Genomic DNA, 26,790 nt, shown 5'->3' on the forward strand with positions numbered 1-26,790 from the left:
GATCTGGACTCTGGTGTAGTCTCTGGTCTGGACTCTGTTCTAGTCTCTGTTCTAGTCTCTGGTCTGGACTCTGGTCTGGTCTCTGGTCTGGACTCTGGTCTGGTCTCTATTCTGGTCTCTATTCTGGTCTCTGGTCTGGTCTCTGGTCTGGTCTCTAGTCTGGTCTCTGGTCTGGTTTCTGGTCTGGACTCTGGTCTGGACTCTGGTCTGGACTCTGGTCTAGTTTCTGTTCTGGACTCTGGTCTGGACTCTGGTCTAGTCTCTGGTCTAGTCTCTGGTCTAGTCTCTGTTCTGGACTCTGGTCTGGACTCTGGTCTAGTCTCTGGTCTAGTCTTTGGTCTAGTCTCTGGTCTGGACTCTGGTCTGGACTCTGGTCTAGTCTCTGGTCTGGACTCTGGTCTAGTCTCTGGTCTGGACTCTGGTCTGGTCTCTGGTCTGGACTCTGGTCTAGTCTCTGGTCTAGTCTCTGGTCTGGACTCTGGTCTGGACTCTGGTCTAGTCTCTGGTCTTGACTCTGGTCTGGACTCTGGTCTGGTCTCTGGTCTGGACTCTGGTCTAGTCTCTGGTCTGGACTCTGGTCTAGTCTCTGGTCTAGTCTCTGGTCTGGACTGTGGTCTAGTCTCTAGTCTGGTCTCTGGTCTGGACTCTGGTCTGTTCTCTGATCTTGGACTCTGGTCTGGACTCTGGTCTGGTCTCTAGTCTGGTCTCTGGTCTGGACTCTGGTCTGTTCTCTGATCTTGGACTCTGGTCTGGACTCTGGTCTGGTCTCTGATCTGGTCTCTGATCTGGACTCTGGTCTGGTCTCTGTTCTAATCTCTGGTCTGGACTCTGGTCTGGTCTCTGTTCTAGTCTCTGATCTGGACTCTGGTCTGGTCTCTGGTCTGGTCTCTGATCTGGACTCTGGTCTGGTCTCCTGTCTGGACTCTCGTCTGGACTCTGGTCTGGACTCTGATCTGGACTCTGGTCTGGTCTCTGATCTGGTCTCTGTTCTAGTCTCTGTTCTAGTCTCTGATCTGGACTCTGGTCTGGTCTCTGGTCTGGTCTCTGCTCTAGTCTCTGGTCAGGAATCTGGTCTGGTCTCTGGTCTGGTCTCTGTTCTAGTCTCTGATCTGGTCTCTGGTCTGGTCTCTGTTCTAGTCTCTGATCTGGATTCTGGTCTGGTCTCTGTTCTAGTCTCTGATCTGGACTCTGGTGTGGTCTCTGGTCTGGACTCTGTTCTAGTCTCTGTTCTAGTCTCTGGTCTGGACTCTGGTCTGGTCTCTGGTTTGGACTCTGGTCTGGTCTCTATTCTGGTCTCTATTCTGGTCTCTGGTCTGGTCTCTGGTCTGGTCTCTAGTCTGGTCTCTGGTCTGGTTTCTGGTCTGGACTCTGGTCTGGACTCTGGTCTAGTTTCTGTTCTGGACTCTGGTCTGGACTCTGGTCTAGTCTCTGGTCTAGTCTCTGGTCTAGTCTCTGTTCTGGACTCTGGTCTGGACTCTGGTCTAGTCTCTGGTCTAGTCTTTGGTCTAGTCTCTGGTCTGGACTCTGGTCTGGACTCTGGTCTAGTCTCTGGTCTGGACTCTGGTCTAGTCTCTGGTCTGGACTCTGGTCTGGTCTCTGGTCTGGACTCTGGTCTAGTCTCTGGTCTAGTCTCTGGTCTGGACTCTGGTCTGGACTCTGGTCTAGTCTCTGGTCTGGACTCTGGTCTGGACTCTGGTCTGGTCTCTGGTCTGGACTCTGGTCTAGTCTCTGGTCTGGACTCTGGTCTAGTCTCTGGTCTAGTCTCTGGTCTGGACTGTGGTCTAGTCTCTGGTCTGGACTCTGGTCTGGACTCTGGTCTGGACTCTGGTCTATTCTCTGGTCTGGACTCTGGTCTAGTCTCTGGTCTAGTCTCTGGTCTGGACTCTGTTCTGGCCTCTGGTCTGGACTCTGGTGTAGTCTCTGGTCTAGTCTCTGGTCTAGTCTCTGGTCTGGACTCTGTTCTGGACTCTGGTCTGGACTCTGGTCTAGTCTCTGGTCTAGTCTCTGGTCTAGTCTCTGGTCTGGACTCTGTTCTGGACTCTGGTCTGGACTCTGGTCTAGTCTCTGGGCTGGACTCTGGTCTAGTCTCTGTTCTAGTCTCTGGTCTGGACTCTGGTCTGGACTCTGGTCTGGTCTCTGTTCTGGTCTCTGTTCTAGTCTCTGGTCTGGACTCTGGTCTGGTCTCTGGTCTGGTCTCTGTTCTAGTCTCTGGTCTGGACTCTGGTCTGGACTCTGGTCTGGTCTCTGGTCTGGACTCTGGTCTAGTATCTGGTCTGGTCTCTGGTCTGGTCTCTGTTCTAGTCTCTGATCTGGACTCTGGTCTGGACTCTGGTCTAGTCTCTGGTCTGGTCTCTGGTCTGGACTCTGGTCTGGTCTCTGGTCTGGTCTCTGGTCTGGACTCTGGTCTAGTCTCTGGTCTGGACTCTGGTCTAGTCTCTGGTCTGGACTCTGGTCTGGACTCTGGTCTGGTCTCTGGTCTGGACTCTGGTCTAGTCTCTGGTCTGGTCTCTGGTCTGGACTGTGGTCTGGTCTCTGGTCTGGACTCTGGTCTGGACTCTGGTCTGGTCTCTGGTCTGGACTCTGGTCTGGTCTCTGGTCTGGACTCTGTTCTGGACTCTGGTCTGGTCTCTGGTCAGGACTCTGGTCTGGACTGTGGTCTGGTCTCTGGTCTGGACTCTGGTCTGGACTCTGGTCTGGTCTCTGGTCTAGTCTCTGGTCTGGACTCTGGTCTGGTCTCTGGTCTAGTCTCTGGTCTGGACTCTGGTCTGGTCTCTGGTCTGGACTCTGGTCTGGACTGTGGTCTGGTCTCTGGTCTGGACCCTGGTCTGGACTCTGGTCTGGACTCTGGTCTAGTCTCTGGTCTGGTCTCTGGTCTGGTCTCTGGTCTAGTCTCTGGTCTGGACTCTGGTCTGGTCTCTGGTCTGGACTCTGGTCTGGACTGTGGTCTGGTCTCTGGTCTGGACTCTGGTCTGGACTCTGGTCTGGTCTCTGGTCTAGTCTCTGGTCTGGACTCTGGTCTGGTCTCTGGTCTGGACTCTGGTCTGGTCTCTGGTCTAGTCTCTGGTCTGGACTCTGGTCTGGTCTCTGGTCTAGTCTCTGGTCTGGACTCTGGTCTGGTCTCTGGTCTGGACTCTGGTCTAGTCTCTGGTCTAGTCTCTGGTCTAGTCTCTGGTCTGGACTCTGGTCTGGTCTCTGGTCTGGACTCTGGTCTGGTCTCTGGTCTGGACTCTGGTCTAGTCTCTGGTCTAGTCTCTGGTCTGGACTCTGTTCTGGACTCTGGTCTGGACTCTGGTCTAGTCTCTGGGCTGGACTCTGGTCTAGTCTCTGTTCTAGTCTCTGGTCTGGACTCTGGTCTGGACTCTGGTCTGGTCTCTGGTCTGGTCTCTGTTCTAGTCTCTGGTCTGGACTCTGGTCTGGTCTCTGGTCTGGTCTCTGTTCTAGTCTCTGGTCTGGACTCTGGTCTGGACTCTGGTCTGGTCTCTGGTCTGGACTCTGGTTTAGTCTCTGGTCTGGAATCTGGTCTGGTCTCTGTTCTAGTCTCTGATCTGGACTCTGGTCTGGACTCTGGTCTAGTCTCTGGTCTGGTCTCTGGTCTGGACTCTGGTCTGGTCTCTGGTCTGGTCTCTGGTCTGGACTCTGGTCTAGTCTCTGGTCTGGACTCTGGTCTAGTCTCTGGTCTGGACTCTGGTCTGGACTCTGGTCTGGTCTCTGGTCTGGACTCAGGTCTAGTCTCTGGTCTGGTCTCTGGTCTGGACTGTGGTCTGGTCTCAGGTCTGGACTCTGGTCTGGACTCTGGTCTGGTCTCTGGTCTGGACTCTGGTCTGGTCTCTGGTCTGGACTCTGGTCTGGACTCTGGTCTGGTCTCTGGTCTGGACTCTGGTCTGGACTTTGGTCTGGTCTCTGGTCTGGACTCTGGTCTGGACTCTAGTCTGGTCTCTGGTCTAGTCTCTGGTCTGGACTCTGGTCTGGTCTCTGGTCTAGTCTCTGGTCTGGTCTCTGGTCTGGACTCTGGTCTGGACTGTGGTCTGGTCTCTGGTCTGGACTCTGGTCTGGACTCTGGTCTAGTCTCTGGTCTGGTCTCTGGTCTAGTCTCTGGTCTGGACTCTGGTCTGGTCTCTGGTCTGGACTCTGGTCTGGACTGTGGTCTGGTCTCTGGTCTGGACTCTGGTCTGGACTCTGGTCTGGTCTCTGGTCTAGTCTCTGGTCTGGACTCTGGTCTGGTCTCTGGTCTGGACTCTGGTCTGGACTCTGGTGTGGTCTCTGGTCTAGTCTCTGGTCTGGACTCTGGTCTGGACTCTGGTCTGGACTCTGGTCTGGTCTCTGGTCTGGTCTCTGTTCTAGTCTCTGGTCTGGACTCTGGTCTGGTCTCTGGTCTGGTCTCTGTTCTAGTCTCTGGTCTGGACTCTGGTCTGGACTCTGGTCTGGTCTCTGGTCTGGACTCTGGTCTAGTCTCTGGTCTGGAATCTGGTCTGGTCTCTGTTCTAGTCTCTGATCTGGACTCTGGTCTGGACTCTGGTCTAGTCTCTGGTCTGGACTCTGGTCTGGTCTCTGGTCTGGTCTCTGGTCTGGTCTCTGGTCTGGACTCTGGTCTAGTCTCTGGTCTGGACTCTGGTCTAGTCTCTGGTCTGGACTCTGGTCTGGACTCTGGTCTGGTCTCTGGTCTGGACTCAGGTCTAGTCTCTGGTCTGGTCTCTGGTCTGGACTGTGGTCTGGTCTCAGGTCTGGACTCTGGTCTGGACTCTGGTCTGGTCTCTGGTCTGGACTCTGGTCTGGTCTCTGGTCTGGACTCTGGTCTGGTGTCTGGTCTGGACTCTGGTCTGGACTGTGGTCTGGTCTCTGGTCTGGACTCTGGTCTGGACTCTGGTCTGGTCTCTGGTCTAGTCTCTGGTCTGGACTCTGGTCTGGTCTCTGGTCTAGTCTCTGGTCTGGACTCTGGTCTGGTCTCTGGTCTGGACTCTGGTCTGGACTGTGGTCTGGTCTCTGGTCTGGACTCTGGTCTGGACTCTGGTCTAGTCTCTGGTCTGGACTCTGGTCTGGTCTCTGGTCTAGTCTCTGGTCTGGACTCTGGTCTGGTCTCTGGTCTGGACTCTGGTCTGGACTGTGGTCTGGTCTCTGGTCTGGACTCTGGTCTGGACTCTGGTCTGGTCTCTGGTCTAGTCTCTGGTCTGGACTCTGGTCTGGTCTCTGGTCTGGACTCTGGTCTGGACTCTGGTGTGGTCTCTGGTCTAGTCTCTGGTCTGGACTCTGGTCTGGACTCTGGTCTGGTCTCTGGTCTAGTCTCTGGTCTAGTCTCTGGTCTGGACTCTGGTCTGGTCTCTGGTCTGGACTCTGGTCTAGTCTCTGGTCTAGTCTCTGGTCTAGTCTCTGGTCTGGACTCTGGTCTGGTCTCTGGTCTGGACTCTGGTCTGGACTCTGGTCTGGTCTCTGGTCTGGACTCTGGTCTGGACTCTGGTCTGGACTCTGGTCTGGTCTCTGGTCTAGTCTCTGGTCTAGTCTCTGGTCTGGACTCTGGTCTGGTCTCTGGTCTGGACTCTGGTCTAGTCTCTGGTCTAGTCTCTGGTCTGGACTCTGGTCTGGACTCTGGTCTGGTCTCTGGTCTGGACTCTGGTCTAGTCTCTGGTCTAGTCTCTGGTCTGGACTCTGGTCTGGACTCTGGTCTGGTCTCGGGTCTGGACTCTGGTCTGGACTCTGGTCTGGACTCTGGTCTGGTCTCTGGTCTAGTCTCTGGTCTAGTCTCTGGTCTGGACTCTGGTCTGGTCTCTGGTCTGGACTCTGGTCTAGTCTCTGGTCTAGTCTCTGGTCTGGACTCTGGTCTGGACTCTGGTCTGGTCTCTGGTCTGGACTCTGGTCTGGACTCTGGTCTGGTCTCTGGTCTGGACTCTGGTCTGGACTCTGGTCTGGTCTCTGGTCTAGTCTCTGGTCTAGTCTCTGGTCTGGACTCTGGTCTGGTCTCTGGTCTGGACTCTGGTCTAGTCTCTGGTCTAGTCTCTGGTCGGGACTCTGGTCTGGACTCTGGTCTAGTCTCTGGTCTGTACTCTGGTCTGGTCTCTGGTCTGGACTCTGGTCTAGTCTCTGGTCTAGTCTCTGGTCTGGACTCTGGTCTGGACTCTGGTCTAGTCTCTGGTCTGGACTCTGGTCTGGTCTCTGGTCTGGACTCTGGTCTAGTCTCTGGTCTAGTCTCTGGTCTGGACTCTGGTCTGGACTCTGGTCTAGTCTCTGGTCTGGACTCTGGTCTGGTCTCTGGTCTGGACTCTGGTCTAGTCTCTGGTCTAGTCTCTGGTCTGGACTCTGGTCTGGACTCTGGTCTAGTCTCTGGTCTGGACTCTGGTCTGGTCTCTGGTCTGGACTCTGGTCTAGTCTCTGGTCTAGTCTCTGGTCTGGACTCTGGTCTGGTCTCTGTTCTGGACTCTGGTCTAGTCTCTGGTCTAGTCTCTGGTCTGGACTCTGGTCTGGACTCTGGTCTAGTCTCTGGTCTGGACTCTGGTCTGGTCTCTGGTCTGGACTCTGGTCTAGTCTCTGGTCTAGTCTCTGGTCTGGACTCTGGTCTGGACTCTGGTCGAGTCTCTGGTCTGGACTCTGGTCTGGTCTCTGGTCTGGACTCTGGTCTAGTCTCTGGTCTAGTCTCTGGTCTGGACTCTGGTCTGGACTCTGGTCTAGTCTCTGGTCTGTACTCTGGTCTGGTCTCTGGTCTGGACTCTGGTCTAGTCTCTGGTCTAGTCTCTGGTCTGGACTCTGGTCTGGACTCTGGTCTAGTCTCTGGTCTGGACTCTGGTCTGGTCTCTGGTCTGGACTCTGGTCTAGTCTCTGGTCTAGTCTCTGGTCTGGACTCTGGTCTGGACTCTGGTCTAGTCTCTGGTCTGGACTCTGGTCTGGTCTCTGGTCTGGACTCTGGTCTAGTCTCTGGTCTAGTCTCTGGTCTGGACTCTGGTCTGGACTCTGGTCTAGTCTCCGGTCTGGACTCTGGTCTGGTCTCTGGTCTGGACTCTGGTCTAGTCTCTGGTCTAGTCTCTGGTCTGGACTCTGGTCTGGTCTCTGGTCTGGACTCTGGTCTAGTCTCTGGTCTAGTCTCTGGTCTGGACTCTGGTCTAGTCTCTGGTCTGGACTCTGGTCTGGTCTCTGGTCTGGACTCTGGTCTAGTCTCTGGTCTAGTCTCTGGTCTGGACTCTGGTCTGGACTCTGGTCGAGTCTCTGGTCTGGACTCTGGTCTGGTCTCTGGTCTGGACTCTGGTCTAGTCTCTGGTCTAGTCTCTGGTCTGGACTCTGGTCTGGACTCTGGTCTAGTCTCTGGTCTGGACTCTGGTCTGGTCTCTGGTCTGGACTCTGGTCTAGTCTCTGGTCTAGTCTCTGGTCTGGACTCTGGTCTGGACTCTGGTCTAGTCTCTGGTCTGGACTCTGGTCTGGTCTCTGGTCTGGACTCTGGTCTAGTCTCTGGTCTAGTCTCTGGTCTGGACTCTGGTCTGGACTCTGGTCTAGTCTCTGGTCTGCACTCTGGTCTGGTCTCTGGTCTGGACTCTGGTCTAGTCTCTGGTCTAGTCTCTGGTCTGGACTCTGGTCTGGACTCTGGTCTAGTCTCTGGTCTGGACTCTGGTCTGGTCTCTGGTCTAGTCTCTGGTCTGGACTCTGGTCTGGTCTCTGGTCTGGACTCTGGTCTGGACTGTGGTCTGGTCTCTGGTCTGGACCCTGGTCTGGACTCTGGTCTGGACTCTGGTCTAGTCTCTGGTCTGGTCTCTGGTCTGGTCTCTGGTCTAGTCTCTGGTCTGGACTCTGGTCTGGTCTCTGGTCTGGACTCTGGTCTGGACTGTGGTCTGGTCTCTGGTCTGGACTCTGGTCTGGACTCTGGTCTGGTCTCTGGTCTAGTCTCTGGTCTGGACTCTGGTCTGGTCTCTGGTCTGGACTCTGGTCTGGTCTCTGGTCTAGTCTCTGGTCTGGACTCTGGTCTGGACTCTGGTCTGGACTCTGGTCTGGTCTCTGGTCTAGTCTCTGGTCTGGACTCTGGTCTGGTCTCTGGTCTGGACTCTGGTCTAGTCTCTGGTCTAGTCTCTGGTCTAGTCTCTGGTCTGGACTCTGGTCTGGTCTCTGGTCTGGACTCTGGTCTGGACTATGGTCTGGTCTCTGGTCTGGACTCTGGTCTGGTCTCTGGTCTGGTCTCTGGTCTAGTCTCTGGTCTAGTCTCTGGTCTAGTCTCTGGTCTGGACTCTGGTCTGGACTCTGGTCTGGACTCTGGTCTAGTCTCTGGTCTGGACTCTGGTCTAGTCTCTGGTCTGGACTCTGGTCTGGTCTCTGGTCTGGACTCTGGTCTAGTCTCTGGTCTAGTCTCTGGTCTGGACTCTGGTCTGGACTCTGGTCTAGTTTCTGGTCTGGACTCTGGTCTGGACTCTGGTCTGGTCTCTGGTCTGGACTCTGGTCTAGTCTCTGGTCTGGACTCTGGTCTAGTCTCTGGTCTCGTCTCTGGTCTGGACTCTGGTCTAGTCTCTGGTCTGGACTCTGGTCTGGACTCTGGTCTGGACTCTGGTCTATTCTCTGGTCTGGACTCTGGTCTAGTCTATGGTCTAGTCTCTGGTCTGGACTCTGTTCTGGACTCTGGTCTGGACTCTGGTGTAGTCTCTGGTCTAGTCTCTGGTCTGGACTCTGTTCTGGACTCTGGTCTGGACTCTGGTCTAGTCTCTGGTCTAGTCTCTGGTCTAGTCTCTGGTCTGGACTCTGTTCTGGACTCTGGTCTGGACTCTGGTCTAGTCTCTGGGCTGGACTCTGGTCTAGTCTCTGTTCTAGTCTCTGGTCTGGACTCTGGTCTGGACTCTGGTCTGGTCTCTGGTCTGGTCTCTGTTCTAGTCTCTGGTCTGGACTCTGGTCTGGTCTCTGGTCTGGTCTCTGTTCTAGTCTCTGGTCTGGACTCTGGTCTGGACTCTGGTCTGGTCTCTGGTCTGGACTCTGGTCTAGTCTCTGGTCTGGAATCTGGTCTGGTCTCTGTTCTAGTCTCTGATCTGGACTCTGGTCTGGACTCTGGTCTAGTCTCTGGTCTGGTCTCTGGTCTGGACTCTGGTCTGGTCTCTGGTCTGGTCTCTGGTCTGGACTCTGGTCTAGTCTCTGGTCTGGACTCTGGTCTAGTCTCTGGTCTGGACTCTGGTCTGGACTCTGGTCTGGTCTCTGGTCTGGACTCAGGTCTAGTCTCTGGTCTGGTCTCTGGTCTGGACTGTGGTCTGGTCTCAGGTCTGGACTCTGGTCTGGACTCTGGTCTGGTCTCTGGTCTGGACTCTGGTCTGGTCTCTGGTCTGGACTCTGGTCTGGACTCTGGTCTGGTCTCTGGTCTGGACTCTGGTCTGGACTTTGGTCTGGTCTCTGGTCTGGACTCTGGTCTGGACTCTAGTCTGGTCTCTGGTCTAGTCTCTGGTCTGGACTCTGGTCTGGTCTCTGGTCTAGTCTCTGGTCTGGACTCTGGTCTGGTCTCTGGTCTGGACTCTGGTCTGGACTGTGGTCTGGTCTCTGGTCTGGACTCTGGTCTGGACTCTGGTCTAGTCTCTGGTCTGGACTCTGGTCTGGTCTCTGGTCTCGTCTCTGGTCTGGACTCTGGTCTGGTCTCTGGTCTGGACTCTGGTCTGGACTGTGGTCTGGTCTCTGGTCTGGACTCTGGTCTGGACTCTGGTCTGGTCTCTGGTCTAGTCTCTGGACTGGACTCTGGTCTGTTCTCTGGTCTGGACTCTGGTCTAGTCTCTGGTCTAGTCTCTGGTCTAGTCTCTGGTCTGGACTCTGGTCTGGTCTCTGGTCTGGACTCTGGTCTGGACTCTGGTCTGGTCTCTGGTCTAGACTCTGGTCTGGACTCTGGTCTGGACTCTGGTCTGGTCTCTGGTCTAGTCTCTGGTCTAGTCTCTGGTCTGGACTCTGGTCTGGTCTCTGGTCTGGACTCTGGTCTAGTCTCTGGTCTAGTCTCTGGTCTGGACTCTGGTCTGGACTCTGGTCTGGTCTCTGGTCTGGACTCTGGTCTAGTCTCTGGTCTAGTCTCTGGTCTGGACTCTGGTCTGGACTCTGGTCTGGTCTCTGGTCTGGACTCTGGTCTGGACTCTGGTCTGGACTCTGGTCTGGTCTCTGGTCTAGTCTCTGGTCTAGTCTCTGGTCTGGACTCTGGTCTGGTCTCTGGTCTGGACTCTGGTGTAGTCTCTGGTCTGGTCTCTGGTCTGGACTCTGGTCTGGACTCTGGTCTGGTCTCTGGTCTGGACTCTGGTCTGGACTCTGGTCTGGTCTCTGGTCTGGACTCTGGTCTGGACTCTGGTCTGGTCTCTGGTCTAGTCTCTGGTCTAGTCTCTGGTCTGGACTCTGGTCTGGTCTCTGGTCTGGACTCTGGTCTAGTCTCTGGTCTAGTCTCTGGTCTGGACTCTGGTCTGGACTCTGGTCTAGTCTCTGGTCTGTACTCTGGTCTGGTCTCTGGTCTGGACTCTGGTCTAGTCTCTGGTCTAGTCTCTGGTCTGGACTCTGGTCTGGACTCTGGTCTAGTCTCTGGTCTGGACTCTGGTCTGGTCTCTGGTCTGGACTCTGGTCTAGTCTCTGGTCTAGTCTCTGGTCTGGACTCTGGTCTGGACTCTGGTCTAGTCTCTGGTCTGGACTCTGGTCTGGTCTCTGGTCTGGACTCTGGTCTAGTCTCTGGTCTAGTCTCTGGTCTGGACTCTGGTCTGGACTCTGGTCTAGTCTCTGGTCTGGACTCTGGTCTGGTCTCTGGTCTGGACTCTGGTCTAGTCTCTGGTCTAGTCTCTGGTCTGGACTCTGGTCTGGTCTCTGTTCTGGACTCTGGTCTAGTCTCTGGTCTAGTCTCTGGTCTGGACTCTGGTCTGGACTCTGGTCTAGTCTCTGGTCTGGACTCTGTTCTGGTCTCTGGTCTGGACTCTGGTCTAGTCTCTGGTCTAGTCTCTGGTCTGGACTCTGGTCTGGACTCTGGTCGAGTCTCTGGTCTGGACTCTGGTCTGGTCTCTGGTCTGGACTCTGGTCTAGTCTCTGGTCTAGTCTCTGGTCTGGACTCTGGTCTGGACTCTGGTCTAGTCTCTGGTCTGTACTCTGGTCTGGTCTCTGGTCTGGACTCTGGTCTAGTCTCTGGTCTAGTCTCTGGTCTGGACTCTGGTCTGGACTCTGGTCTAGTCTCTGGTCTGGACTCTGGTCTGGTCTCTGGTCTGGACTCTGGTCTAGTCTCTGGTCTAGTCTCTGGTCTGGACTCTGGTCTGGACTCTGGTCTAGTCTCTGGTCTGGACTCCGGTCTGGTCTCTGGTCTGGACTCTGGTCTAGTCTCTGGTCTAGTCTCTGGTCTGGACTCTGGTCTGGACTCTGGTCTAGTCTCTGGTCTGGACTCTGGTCTGGTCTCTGGTCTGGACTCTGGTCTAGTCTCTGGTCTAGTCTCTGGTCTGGACTCTGGTCTGGTCTCTGGTCTGGACTCTGGTCTAGTCTCTGGTCTAGTCTCTGGTCTGGACTCTGGTCTAGTCTCTGGTCTGGACTCTGGTCTGATCTCTGGTCTGGACTCTGGTCTAGTCTCTGGTCTAGTCTCTGGTCTGGACTCTGGTCTGGACTCTGGTCGAGTCTCTGGTCTGGACTCTGGTCTGGTCTCTGGTCTGGACTCTGGTCTAGTCTCTGGTCTAGTCTCTGGTCTGGACTCTGGTCTGGACTCTGGTCTAGTCTCTGGTCTGGACTCTGGTCTGGTCTCTGGTCTGGACTCTGGTCTAGTCTCTGGTCTAGTCTCTGGTCTGGACTCTGGTCTGGACTCTGGTCTAGTCTCTGGTCTGGACTCTGGTCTGGTCTCTGGTCTGGACTCTGGTCTAGTCTCTGGTCTAGTCTCTGGTCTGGACTCTGGTCTGGACTCTGGTCTAGTCTCTGGTCTGCACTCTGGTGTGGTCTCTGGTCTGGACTCTGGTCTAGTCTCTGGTCTAGTCTCTGGTCTGGACTCTGGTCTGGACTCTGGTCTAGTCTCTGGTCTGGACTCTGGTCTGGTCTCTGGTCTGGACTCTGGTCTAGTCTCTGGTCTAGTCTCTGGTCTGGACTCTGGTCTGGACTCTGGTCTAGTCTCTGGTCTGGACTCTGGTCTGGTCTCTGGTCTGGACTCTGGTCTAGTCTCTGGTCTGTACTCTGGTCTGGTCTCTGGTCTGGACTCTGGTCTAGTCTCTGGTCTAGTCTCTGGTCTGGACTCTGGTCTGGACTCTGGTCTAGTCTCTGGTCTGGACTCTGGTCTGGTCTCTGGTCTGGACTCTGGTCTAGTCTCTGGTCTAGTCTCTGGTCTGGACTCTGGTCTGGACTCTGGTCTAGTCTCTGGTCTGGACTCTGGTCTGGTCTCTGGTCTGGACTCTGGTCTAGTCTCTGGTCTAGTCTCTGGTCTGGACTCTGGTCTGGACTCTGGTCTAGTCTCTGGTCTGGACTCTGGTCTGGTCTCTGGTCTGGACTCTGGTCTAGTCTCTGGTCTAGTCTCTGGTCTGGACTCTGGTCTGGACTCTGGTCTAGTCTCTGGTCTAGTCTCTGGTCTGGACTCTGGTCTGGACTCTGGTCTAGTCTCTGGTCTGGACTCTGGTCTGGTCTCTGGTCTGGACTCTGGTCTAGTCTCTGGTCTAGTCTCTGGTCTGGACTCTGGTCTGGACTCTGGTCGAGTCTCTGGTCTGGACTCTGGTCTGGTCTCTGGTCTGGACTCTGGTCTAGTCTCTGGTCTAGTCTCTGGTCTGGACTCTGGTCTGGACTCTGGTCTAGTCTCTGGTCTGGACTCTGGTCTGGTCTCTGGTCTGGACTCTGGTCTAGTCTCTGGTCTAGTCTCTGGTCTGGACTCTGGTCTGGACTCTGGTCTAGTCTCTGGTCTGGACTCTGGTCTGGTCTCTGGTCTGGACTCTGGTCTAGTCTCTGGTCTAGTCTCTGGTCTGGACTCTGGTCTGGACTCTGGTCTAGTCTCTGGTCTGGACTCTGGTCTGGTCTCTGGTCTGGACTCTGGTCTAGTCTCTGGTCTAGTCTCTGGTCTGGACTCTGGTCTGGACTCTGGTCTAGTCTCTGGTCTGGACTCTGGTCTGGTCTCTGGTCTAGTCTCTGGTCTGGACTCTGGTCTGGTCTCTGGTCTGGACTCTGGTCTAGTCTCTGGTCTAGTCTCTGGTCTGGACTCTGGTCTGGACTCTGGTCTAGTCTCTGGTCTGTACTCTGGTCTGGTCTCTGGTCTGGACTCTGGTCTAGTCTCTGGTCTAGTCTCTGGTCTGGACTCTGGTCTGGACTCTGGTCTAGTCTCTGGTCTGGACTCTGGTCTGGTCTCTGGTCTGGACTCTGGTCTAGTCTCTGGTCTAGTCTCTGGTCTGGACTCTGGTCTGGACTCTGGTCTAGTCTCTGGTCTGGACTCTGGTCTGGTCTCTGGTCTGGACTCTGGTCTAGTCTCTGGTCTAGTCTCTGGTCTGGACTCTGGTCTGGACTCTGGTCTAGTCTCTGGTCTGGACTCTGGTCTGGTCTCTGGTCTGGACTCTGGTCTAGTCTTTGGTCTAGTCTCTGGTCTGGACTCTGGTCTGGTCTCTGTTCTGGACTCTGGTCTAGTCTCTGGTCTAGTCTCTGGTCTGGACTCTGGTCTGGACTCTGGTCTAGTCTCTGGTCTGGACTCTGGTCTGGTCTCTGGTCTGGACTCTGGTCTAGTCTCTGGTCTAGTCTCTGGTCTGGACTCTGGTCTGGACTCTGGTCGAGTCTCTGGTCTGGACTCTGGTCTGGTCTCTGGTCTGGACTCTGGTCTAGTCTCTGGTCTAGTCTCTGGTCTGGACTCTGGTCTGGACTCTGGTCTAGTCTCTGGTCTGTACTCTGGTCTGGTCTCTGGTCTGGACTCTGGTCTAGTCTCTGGTCTAGTCTCTGGTCTGGACTCTGGTCTGGACTCTGGTCTAGTCTCTGGTCTGGACTCTGGTCTGGTCTCTGGTCTGGACTCTGGTCTAGTCTCTGGTCTAGTCTCTGGTCTGGACTCTGGTCTGGACTCTGGTCTAGTCTCTGGTCTGGACTCTGGTCTGGTCTCTGGTCTGGACTCTGGTCTAGTCTCTGGTCTAGTCTCTGGTCTGGACTCTGGTCTGGACTCTGGTCTAGTCTCTGGTCTGGACTCTGGTCTGGTCTCTGGTCTGGACTCTGGTCTAGTCTCTGGTCTAGTCTCTGGTCTGGACTCTGGTCTGGTCTCTGGTCTGGACTCTGGTCTAGTCTCTGGTCTAGTCTCTGGTCTGGACTCTGGTCTAGTCTCTGGTCTGGACTCTGGTCTGGTCTCTGGTCTGGACTCTGGTCTAGTCTCTGGTCTAGTCTCTGGTCTGGACTCTGGTCTGGACTCTGGTCGAGTCTCTGGTCTGGACTCTGGTCTGGTCTCTGGTCTGGACTCTGGTCTGGTCTCTGGTCTAGTCTCTGGTCTGGACTCTGGTCTGGACTCTGGTCTAGTCTCTGGTCTGGACTCTGGTCTGGTCTCTGGTCTGGACTCTGGTCTAGTCTCTGGTCTAGTCTCTGGTCTGGACTCTGGTCTGGACTCTGGTCTAGTCTCTGGTCTGGACTCTGGTCTGGTCTCTGGTCTGGACTCTGGTCTAGTCTCTGGTCTAGTCTCTGGTCTGGACTCTGGTCTGGACTCTGGTCTAGTCTCTGGTCTGCACTCTGGTCTGGTCTCTGGTCTGGACTCTGGTCTAGTCTCTGGTCTGGACTCTGGTCTGGACTCTGGTCTAGTCTCTGATCTGGACTCTGGTCTGGTCTCTGGTCTGGACTGTGGTCTAGTCTCTGGTCTAGTCTCTGGTCTGTACTCTGGTCTGGACTCTGGTCTAGTCTCTGGTCTGGACTCTGGTCTGGTCTCTGGTCTGGACTCTGGTCTAGTCTCTGGTCTGTACTCTGGTCTGGTCTCTGGTCTGGACTCTGGTCTAGTCTCTGGTCTAGTCTCTGGTCTGGACTCTGGTCTGGACTCTGGTCTAGTCTCTGGTCTGGACTCTGGTCTGGTCTCTGGTCTGGACTCTGGTCTAGTCTCTGGTCTAGTCTCTGGTCTGGACTCTGGTCTGGACTCTGGTCTAGTCTCTGGTCTGGACTCTGGTCTGGTCTCTGGTCTGGACTCTGGTCTAGTCTCTGGTCTAGTCTCTGGTCTGGACTCTGGTCTGGACTCTGGTCTAGTCTCTGGTCTGGACTCTGGTCTGGTCTCTGGTCTGGACTCTGGTCTAGTCTCTGGTCTAGTCTCTGGTCTGGACTCTGGTCTGGACTCTGGTCTAGTCTCTGGTCTAGTCTCTGGTCTGGACTCTGGTCTGGACTCTGGTCTAGTCTCTGGTCTGGACTCTGGTCTGGTCTCTGGTCTGGACTCTGGTCTAGTCTCTGGTCTAGTCTCTGGTCTGGACTCTGGTCTGGACTCTGGTCGAGTCTCTGGTCTGGACTCTGGTCTGGTCTCTGGTCTGGACTCTGGTCTAGTCTCTGGTCTAGTCTCTGGTCTGGACTCTGGTCTGGACTCTGGTCTAGTCTCTGGTCTGGACTCTGGTCTGGTCTCTGGTCTGGACTCTGGTCTAGTCTCTGGTCTAGTCTCTGGTCTGGACTCTGGTCTGGACTCTGGTCTAGTCTCTGGTCTGGACTCTGGTCTGGTCTCTGGTCTGGACTCTGGTCTAGTCTCTGGTCTAGTCTCTGGTCTGGACTCTGGTCTGGACTCTGGTCTAGTCTCTGGTCTGGACTCTGGTCTGGTCTCTGGTCTGGACTCTGGTCTAGTCTCTGGTCTAGTCTCTGGTCTGGACTCTGGTCTGGTCTCTGGTCTGGACTCTGGTCTGGACTCTGGTCTGGTCTCTGGTCTGGACTGTGGTCTGGACTCTGGTCTGGACTCTGGTCTGGTCTCTGGTCTGGACTCTGGTCTGGACTCTGGTCTAGTCTCTGGTCTAGTCTCTGGTCTGGACTCTGGTCTGGACTCTGGTCTAGTCTCTGGTCTGGACTCTGGTCTGGACTCTGGTCTAGTCTCTGGTCTGGACTCTGGTCTGGACTCTGGTCTGGACTCTGGTCTGGACTCTGGTCTGGTCTCTGGTCTGGTCTCTGGTCTGGACTCTGGTCTGGACTCTGGTCTAGTCTCTGGTCTAGTCTCTGGTCTGGACTCTGGTCTGGACTCTGGTCTGGTTGCTGGTCTGGACTCTGGTCTGGACTCTGGTCTAGTCTCTGGTCTGGTCTCTGGTCTGGTCTCTGGTCTGGACTCTGGTCTGGACTCTGGTCTAGTCTCTGGTCTAGTCTCTGGTCTGGACTCTGGTCTGGACTCTGGTCTAGTCTCTGGTCTGGTCTCTGGTCTGGTCTCTGGTCTCGACTCTGGTCTGGACTCTGGTCTAGTCTCTGGTCTGGACTCTGGTCTGGACTCTGGTCTAGTCTCTGGTCTGGTCTCTGGTCTGGTCTCTGGTCTGGACTCTGGTCTGGACTCTGGTCTGGTCTCTGGTCTGGTCTCTGGTCTGGACTCTGGTCTGGACTCTGGTCTAGTCTCTGGTCTGGTCTCTGGTCTGGACTCTGGTCTAGTCTCTGGTCTGGACTCTGGTCTGGACTCTGGTCTAGTCTCTGGTCTGGACTCTGGTCTGGTCTCTGGTCTAGTCTCTGGTCTAGTCTCTGGTCTGGACTCTGGTCTGGTCTCTGGTCTGGACTCTGGTCTAGTCTCTGGTCTAGTCTCTGGTCTGGACTCTGGTCTGGTCTCTGGTCTGGACTCTGGTCTAGTCTCTGGTCTGCACTCTGGTCTGGACTCTGGTCTGGTCTCTGGTCTGGTCTCTGGTCTGGACTCTGGTCTAGTCTCTGGTCTAGTCTCTGGTCTGGACTCTGGTCTGGACTCTGGTCTAGTCTCTGGTCTGGACTCTGGTCTAGTCTCTGGTCTAGTCTCTGGTCTAGTCTCTGGTCTGGACTCTGGTCTAGTCTCTGGTCTAGTCTCTGGTCTGGACTCTGGTCGGGTCTCTGGTCTGGACTCTGGTCTAGTCTCTGGTCTAGTCTCTGGTCTGGACTCTGGTCTGGTCTCTGGTCTGGACTCTGGTCTAGTCTCTGGTCTGCACTCTGGTCTGGACTCTGGTCTGGTCGCTGGTCTGGACTCTGGTCTGGTCTCTGGTCTGGTCTCTGGTCTGGACTCTGGTCTAGTCTCTGGTCTAGTCTCTGGTCTGGACTCTGGTCTAGTCTCTGGTCTGGACTCTGGTCTGGACTCTGGTCTAGTCTCTGGTCTGGACTCTGGTCTAGTCTCTGGTCTAGTCTCTGGTCTGGACTCTGGTCTGGACTCTGGTCTAGTCTCTGGTCTAGTCTCTGGTCTGGACTCTGGTCTGGACTCTGGTCTAGTCTCTGGTCTGGTCTCTGGTCTGGTCTCTGGTCTGGACTCTGGTCTGGTCTCTGGTCTAGTCTCTGGTCTGGACTCTGGTCTGGTCTCTGGTCTGGACTCTGGTCTGGACTCTGGTCTGGTCTCTGGTCTGGACTGTGGTCTGGACTCTGGTCTGGACTCTGGTCTGGTCTCTGGTCTGGACTCTGGTCTGGACTCTGGTCTAGTCTCTGGTCTAGTCTCTGGTCTAGTCTCTGGTCTGGACTCTGGTCTGGTCGCTGGTCTGGACTCTGGTACCTCTCCCACCGTGGTAAATCGGAACAGCAACTCTGATGCGCCCCCAGCGGGAGGAGACTTCTGGACTAGCGGTCCTGCTCCTAACAAGACACCAGCTGTTGCACTGAAAGAAGTTACCGTTGCAGCTGCAGCCTCTACACAATCGCTACATGCACACTCTCCTTATTAATAAAAGCAACACTTGATTTCTGCTGATTAAAAGCCAAATGATTGACACACGTTAAAAATGTTTACAGTAGATATTGGAGTCTGTTTTCCAAAGTGTGAAACAGTTTCACTCTGCTGTCTGACCAGGTGATCACCACCATCATCTCATTCAGTTTAGTTTTGAAACGTCTTGCTTCTGCAGTCTCCCGTCCACTCCGTCACAGCTTCAGTGAGTGAGAAAAACAATCCAAAATGTTCACATATATCTATGCTGACTGAAACGTTATGAAGCTTTCTCACCTGTCCAAATGCAGGCGGGGCTTTGGCTGAAGATGGCCTGCAGGAGAAAAGAGGAAGAACCTCTGTAAACATGAAGACATGAGCTGCACTGGATGATGGCCACCACATGAAAGCGAAGCCACATTGTAAATGTCTTGCTGCTGAAGGTGAAGCACATGACCGCTTAGCCTGCGGAGCTTCTCTGAGAGGAGCTTAGAAAAACAGAAGGCAGCTCGTCTTCGTCTTACTGCCCTTCCTCTGGACATAACGTCCTCTCTAGCGTCCCACTAATATTCAGTTTATCTCATCTGGCCTGGGGGCATCTGAGGAGCTCCGTCTGATTCCAGGGGTGGATGTCTACTGTAACTGTTCAGATTAGAGCTCCGTAGCAACCGCCCAGACAACCCTGATGGCTTGGGAAGGAAGGACACCCCCCACATGAGTGCTAAAGCTTAACAATCAGAAATCCTTGTTGCTTTGGTTGTGGTTCACTCACCTTGCACTGCAGACAGCTAAACCAGCACCACCAGCGAGGTTAGCCATGGTGCTGGAGTTAGCTGTAGCGCTAACCACATCAATCTGACTGCACATCCATTTGGTCTCGTCCACAACAGTGCGAGCGTGAGGGAGGCGGCCCACATCCCTCACCTTCATCAGCAGCTGATGTCCTGTTTTAAGGATGTTAACCGCCTCATCGTGGGAGATGGTGACAAAGCTCTGGCCATTCACCTCCAGGATCTGGTCGCCCACCTGCATCAGAGCACAAAGAGTCCTGCATGTTCATCTTCTCTTTGAAAACGTATTCAGACTGAGAATCTGTGTCACGAAACACTCTAAAAACTAAGAGGATCTTTCTGTAGGATCTTCTAACATCAATCACATGGAGCCTAGAAAGGTGCTGCGTGGTCCGACGCCGCGCCTCTATTCACCTCTACGACTGTGTGTGTGTGTGTGTGTGTGTGTGAAGAGAGGAAAAAAGAGAAGCACACCAGGAATGCTCACTGAAAGAAAAACTTTCTAAAAAAAAAAAGATTTTTTTCTATCATTTTCCAAGCCCCGCCCACACGCCACATCAGGGCCAGAAGTTTGAAGCTGAAAAACAGGAATCTGCAAGTTAAATATCAAAACAGCAAAGTGAAATAAAAATCTGAAACTGTGAGTGAGGTTTGACAAAATGACAGAAAAAAATCTAAATTTGAACCGATAGATTCTAAAACCGAGTGAATAAAATCTCAAACTCGCAAAACAATATCATATTGAATAATGAAAAATTGATTTTTAGAAACAAGATGTTTCAAAAATAAAATATTTTACCCCTTTTGGAATTAAATTTGATACAAACATTTGATTCACTCAATTTTATTTTGTATACAATTATTTGTTTTTCAGAGTTCATCTTAAAAACTTGACTTTCATTTTTAAATTAATTTTAATCAGTTTCAAATAAACAAACATATTGGCCCTGATTTAGCTCCATACGTTTGGGCACAAAGAAGTCATGCTGTGGTGTTTTCACACTTTTTTGCAATATGCTAAAGTTAAACACACACTCTCGAGTATATAAATTTCACGTTGTCAACTTAGAATAAAATCATGATTCTTTTCCATATTTTAGTTATGATATACATGCATGACTCATTTGTATAAGATCAATGCATTTTTGTTATATAGTCACATATATTTATGTTTTACTTTCATGATGTAGTTGTACTAATGCTATTTAAGTTACTTTACAAAGCTATATTACTTCCTTTGCGTACAGTGCCATAAATAAAAAAAAACACCCATTTCAACACTGATGTGTTTTTATCTTGACAAAATACTCTGATAATGTATTTAAAAATACTGAAATATTTAGCCATAAGGAAAAACAGAAGCTCATTCTAAAGCACAATTTAATGCTGATACACATTAATTTGCATTGTACCCAAATCAAAACCTTCCCAACACCGTATGTCTCTGTAGGGGCTTTTGTTTGCAGATGTTTACAAAAGGTCATTTTTTGTTAATCCAACCTGACAACATTTCCAATTCAAAATGAGGGAAAACAATGACACTTTATGCCTTGTGTTAATACTGACTGTGTGGGTTCTGCAAGTCATTTGGTGTTCAGAGAATCAGTGAAACGAATGGTCTGGCTCAAGCACAAGGATGTTATTCTGCCACATGAACCACACTTTTAGCCAAAGCAAATTTTTAAAAAAATGTTTGTGTAGAATCACTCAGAACATTTTTTCCTTATTAGACATTGACAATTTAGCAGAAAAAAAACAAAACAAAAATGCTTGAACCGTTGAAAACTGCTAAACTAAGAAAACTACTTCTCCGGTTATGTATTTTACAATTACATTAAAATTAATGCATGGAGTGACTTGAAGCTACAAGCAGTTAAAAAGGTTGCTATTGTGAAAGACAGTGACCAACGAGCCCAAACTTTTCCCAAAACTACTGAGAAACACTTGAACTGTGTCATAAAACCAAGCCAGAAATGAGGCTCAAATGCCAGTGCAAAATATACTGCTCTAAAAACTAAAAGGAACACTAAAGTAACACATTGTAGATCTGAATGAATGAAATATTTTTATTAAATACTTTGTTCTTTCCATAGCAGAATGTGCTGACAATAAAATCACACAAAAGTTATCAATGAAAATCAAACATATCAACCCATGGAGGTCTGGATTTGGAGTTCTACTCCAAATGAAAGTGGAAAAACACACTACAGGCTGATCCAGCTTTGATGTAATGTCCTTTAAACAAGTCAGAATGAGGCTCAGTAGTGTGTGTGGCCTCCGCGTGCCTGTATGACCTCCCTACAACGCCTGGGCATGCTCCTGATGAGGCGGTGGATGTTCTCCTGAGGGATCTCCTCCCAGACCTGGACTAAAGCATCCGCCAACTCCTGGACAGTCTGTGGTGCAACTTGGCGTTGGTGGATGGAGCGAGACATGATGTCCCAGATGTGCTCAGCTGGATCCAGGTCTGGGGAACGGGCGGGCCGGTCCATAACATCAATGCCTTGGTGTTGCAGGAACTGCTGACACACTCCAGCCACATGAGGTCTAGCATTGTCTTGCATTAGGAGGAACCCAGGGCCAACCGCACCAGCATATGGTCCCACAAGGGGTCTGAGGATCTCATCTCGGTACCTAATGGCAGAAAATCAATCCTTTAAAAAGACACGCACTTTAGGATTATGGTCCATACAAATACTCCTAAGCAGCACGCCAATAAGTGATTTCTGAAGTGAAAAATATTTACGGTGCTAACTCATATGAAAGCAAAAGGGAGTGCTGTGTTGAATTAAGTTTTTCGTTTTAACAAAAAATGTAAGATTTCCATTTTATATATTAAAAAAAAACAAAAAACTAAAAGTTGTATTTTTGTTTCTTTTAAAAGTTTAAAAGCACTGATGAACTGACACCTACATTTTTTCAGCATATGTAGTGTATGCTGGTATGGAAGAGATAAAAAAAAAAAATAATGATGATGATAGAATTAATAAAATATAAAAAAAACAGTTTTCCTGGTAGTTTTTCCCCCTTTTTATTCAGACCCTTCTACATTTTAATTTACAACTCTTTACCTAAAATCTGCTTCCTACACAAGCAACTATTACTCACCACACGCTCTTTTATCAGGTTTTAAGGGTTTCACTGAAGTAGATGGACAGTTCCTTCAAAATGAACTCCCTCCCAGCATCTATATCTTCCTCACCAGATCCCTGGATGCAGAACAGATTCCAGATTCAATGCATAAAAATCACTGTCTCCAACTTTACTAATTGTTATCCTGCTATAATGCGTCTGAAAAAATCTAATTATTTTCTCACAGTAGATCAACTTTAACTTTACACAGTAAAAGGAATTCCTTTGAGATATGTTAATATCTTAAAAACACACACAAAAGGGCATATTGAAAGTCTTCAATGAAGCATTCAGGCTTTGTTTATTTGGTGAATGGACTTTTGACCTGTAGATCGTATGACTTGGAGAATATCCCAACCAAATCTTTCACATTTGCCAAAAGCATGGTGCATGGTGCTAAGGTAGCACCTCTCCCAACCATCTCAAAGAATTATAATTATTGCCTTTTTCATTACCCAAACAGACTGGAAAGAAGATTGATAACCTCAAATGAATCTGATTTCTGCCAGGTTAGATTAACAATCAAAACTAAACTACCCTGCTGGCAACAGTGGTAATTAGTCAAAACAAACACAGAACTACTTCAGTATGTAATGTACATTTATGAATTTTGAAGAAGGAAAAAGAAGAAAAAAAGCTTTAGTAGCAGCAAATCCAATCCAACTTTATTAATGGAGCACTTTAAAACAACACAGTTAACCAAAGCACTGTACACAATCCCAGGCTCAACAACTTTATCCTACAGAATAAAAAAAATAGTACAAAAACAATAAAATTATTAGTCACAATAACACACTATGTGACAAAAACATTAAAAGAAGTCAACAACTCAAGCAGTGTTAAAAGCCAGTGAAAAAAAGGTGACTCTTACGAGCAGATTTAAAAGCAGAAAGAGACCTGGCCCATCTCAGGTGCAGCGGCAGGGAATTCCATAGTTTTGGACAAACAACTGAAATGGAACGGTCCGCCCTGGATTTCATCTTGGTTTGGGGGACAACCAGCAGGTCGGACAGGTACTGTGGGGCAAGGCCATGTTGACGTTTAAGAACAAATAAAAGAATTTTACAATCAATACAGAACGACGCAGGTAACCAATGCAGAGACTTTAAAACCAGAGTGATGGGCTCCTGTTTCTTGGAACCAGTTAAAAGCCGAGCTGCAGCGTTCTGAACGAGCTGCAGTCAACTGAGAGTTGACTGACTGGGCCCGACATAAAGTGCGTTGCAGTAATCCGGGCGATTCATGATAAAAACATGAAATTAAATCTTAAAATCATGACAAGAAAGAAACGGCTTGGCTTTGGACAATCGTCTAAACTGAAAGAAACTGGTTTTAACAACGGAGCTAACCTGTGCATCAAACTTCAGAGCACTGACCAATTTCATGCTGAGGCTTGTCACTGAGGGTGTGAGATACTGACCCAAGTATACCAGGTCTAGGCAGGCTGAAGAAGCATCTTTCAGACCGTAATAATGCCTCAGTTTTTATCATTTATATGAAGAAAATTCAGACATCCAGGCTTTAATTTCATAATTACAACATACAAGTGGTTTTATGCAGTAAGCATTACTTTTCTTCAGTGTCATTTGCATAAAAACAAAAAGTAATGCCATGCTTACAAAACTATTCTTCTACAGATAGTATATTTTTCACTGAAATAACCCCAAAATCTTTGATTATAAATTTTTAGGATGTTTTTGTAAATTTCTGAATTCCCAAACCTTGCAAGGGATTTTCTTGCCAGGCAAAATGAATGGTTTACACCACATTAAACATATTTCACCCAATATGCATTTGTTAGGCTCTTTTAGACATGACGTGTCCTGATTTTATCTTGATGTGGGACTTGAAAGATCAATATTTTAAAATGAAACAACAACTAAAGGCAAATAAGGAGAAAACAACAATTTCCTCTATAAAAGATTCAGAAGGAAATATCAGCCATGATCCTGACATGATGAACAATACTTTCAAAGAATTTTACAAAGCATTATATTCATCACAAATAAATCCAACAGATGAGAATATTAACCAATTTCTTAGCAGCATCAATCTTCCTAAAATAAATCAGGAAAATAAAATGGCTCTAGATTCACCTATTTCAGTTCATGAGCTCCATGAAGCTCTCCACCGTATGCCAAATAATAAAGCACCGGGTCCAGATGGTTATCCAGCTGAATTCTACAAAGAATTCTGGACCACACTGGCTCCAACCTTTTACAGCATGGTATTAGAAATAAAGGAAAAGCAAAAAATACCCTCCAATATGAACTTGGCGAATATTTCAGTCCTATTAAAACCAGGAAAGGACCCTACACTCCCATCCAGTTATCGTCCAATTTCATTAATAAACGTAGATCTCAAAATAATCAGCAAAGCTCTATCCAGAAGGATAGAGAAAATAACCCCTTCCATTATTCACCCTGATCAAACAGGCTTTATAAAAGGTAGACATTCCTACACTAACATGCGCAGATTAATTAACATAATAGATTATTCAACTCTACACAATCTGAAGTCCACAGTTATTTCTTTAGATGCAGAAAAAGCATTTGACCGTGTAAACTGGAAACTTTTATTTGCAACTTTAAAAGAATTTGGGTTTGGGTCATCATTTATATTATACATATACAAATATTATACAACAACCCGAATGCATGTGTGAAGACTAATGACAAAACTTCTCCAAACTTCTGCTTACAGAGAGGCACCAGACAGGGCTGCCCACTTTCTCCATCACTCTTTGCCATTTTTATCGAACCCCTGGCAGCTGCCATAAGACAAAACCCAGAAATCAAAGGAATTCAAGCTAAAAATATTGAACATAAAATTAGTCTTTATGCAGATGACATTTTACTTTTCCTTCACAACTCACAAACAACACTTTCTCAAACAATCACACTAATTAATACATTCTCTTCAATATCAGACTATTCTATTAACTGGTTAAAGACTAAAGCAATGCCCATTAACTGTGACTTTAAAAACATATCTAACACCACTATACAGTCAGGAAATATTAGTTATTTAGGTATAATAATCTCTCCCAGACTAACCGAACTAATAAAGTTAAATCATGATCAGCTAATAAAAACAGTAGAGGATGACCTCTCAAGGTGGAACCGCTTGCCCATATCACTTATGGGGAGGGTTTCCACTGTTAAAATGATGGTTTTACCAAAAGTTAATTACCTTTTCTCAATGGTTCCCATCAGACCATCCTCCACTTGGTTTAAATCACTAGACTCCCACATATCCAGATTTCTCTGGAAAAACAAGCCATCCCGCATTAGTCTAAAAACTTTACAACAGACCAAAGACAGAGGTGGGTTGGACCTGCCAAATTTTAATCAATATTTCTTATGTAACAGGCTGCAATGCATCTCCAAGTGGCTTAATCCAAGGTCTTTGGATGAGCCATGGCTGGATGTTGAGCAAGCATTGTGTGAGGATTTAGTCATCTCTGATTTACCATTCATCAGCTCAACTGTCAAGTCATATAAGTGTTTTAAAAGCATTAACATCAGCTCCAGTTTAACGGCTTGGTGGGAATTCCTGAAAGTAACCAAGTCTGCGCTTATTCCATGTAAGCTACCACCCATCTGGAACAATCCTGACTTCCTGCAAAACAGAAAGATGATAAACTTCCCTCAGTGGAAGAATAAAGGAGTAAAGCAGTTAGAACATATAGTAGAAAATGGAAACTTTCTGCCATTTGATGCAATTTCTTCACGGTATGAATTCAGCAGCACCAAATTCTTAGAATACCACCAACTTAAATCTATCATAAGTAAGAAATACACCACTGATCAACTAAACTTACAGTTACCTATAAGGGTTGCAGAATTCCTAAATCTTAAGGCCCCGAAGCTACGATCCAAAATATACAGATTACTATTGAAGCTAGAAGATTCCATCTCTCTCCCAACTTCTAAATGGGAAGCAGACTTATCCAGCAACTTCAATCAAAATGAATGGTCACAAATCTGCTCAAACACATTCAAAATGACTAAGAATTCAAGCATGCAATTAATACAATTCAAAATTCTACACAGAACTCATTATACAGGACACAGGATGTTCAAGATGGGTCTGTTACACTCACATATCTGTTCACACTGTACTGACAACATGATTGACAGCTACTACCATGCCTTATGGTCTTGTCCACCTGTCCAGAGGTTCTGGCTCCAGGTATGTAAAGATCTGTCAGACTGGTTTAAATGTAATATCCCTGCAAACCCCAAACTGGGCCTCTTGAGTCACTTAGGTGAAAATAACAGGGTTTAATTTAGCAAAACCAATCCTCAGCAGCCTGTGCATTGCAAAGAAAACTATCCTTGTGAACTGGAAAAGCAAACAGAATCTGTGTATCCAGCAGTTTAGAAATCTGTTATTAGATTACATCAGCATGGAAATGATGTCTGCCTCCTCAAAGGATCAGTCAGTTGGATTTCACTCTCTCTGGTCTCCTGTGATCAGCTCCATCACTTAGTGTAGGGGGGGGGGGTGTGACCTCATCCTGCTCGGGGCTGGGGATTGGCTGGGTGGCTCAGGTGGCTGTGGGTCTGGGGTGGACCCCTGGACGGGGATCTTGGCTGCTTCATTACTGGGGGGGCTAGGTTTCCAGACCTGGCGGGAGGCCTTGGGTTGATCAATGGTTGGAGTTGCCTTTTGGCGGTGGGGCGAGGTCGCTGGAGGGGGCTGGATCGGCGGGTATTGGCTCCGTGACGGGTGGCCGTGCCGCTGTGGGGTGGGCGGGGTGCGGGTCCTGGTGCCCGGCAGAGGGACCCGGGCCCAAGATAGTTGAGGATGGGGGGGGTGCCTGTGTATATATGGGGTGTGTATGGAGGAGTGTAGTGGTACATGAATGTATGGGGGGTAGGGGTGCGTGTATGTGGGAGTGTGTTGAGGCATGTATGTGTGGGGGTGTATGTATGAGGGAGTGCGGTGGTGTATATGCGGGGTGTGTATAGAGGATTGTAGCGGTACATGAAGGTACCGAAGGTGAGGGGTGTGTGTATGCGGGAGTGTGTGAGGGGTGTTGGGGTGGAGGTTTAGGGGACTGTGATAGTACATGAGTGTGTGGGGTGTAGGAGGTGTGTGGTGGTTTATATGTGGGGGGTTTATGGGGAGTGTAGTGGAGCATGAGTTTGTGGGGGGTAGGGTTGTGTGTAAGGGGGAGTGTGTTAGGGCATGTAG

General features: G+C 50.0%; 1 protein-coding gene across 1 annotated transcript in view; it reads right to left on the bottom strand.

Moving 5' to 3' along the window:
• Positions 1-26,790, bottom strand: part of LOC306764582 (whirlin-like) — a gene marked incomplete at its 3' end in the record, with an annotated part of 443,341 nt that overhangs the window by 213,311 nt on the left and 203,240 nt on the right. Inside the window, exons 4-5 of the mRNA XM_079251756.1 lie at positions 18,438-18,691; positions 17,963-17,999 (exon numbers count right to left, since the gene is read on the bottom strand). Coding sequence (XP_079107882.1) covers positions 17,963-17,999; positions 18,438-18,691 — 291 coding nt within the window. The remainder of the gene's footprint in view (positions 1-17,962; positions 18,000-18,437; positions 18,692-26,790) is intronic.

This window comes from Telmatherina bonti, assembly GCF_933228915.1.
Source record: "Telmatherina bonti genome assembly, chromosome: 13".
Taxonomy (NCBI): Eukaryota; Metazoa; Chordata; class Actinopteri; order Atheriniformes; family Telmatherinidae; genus Telmatherina; species Telmatherina bonti.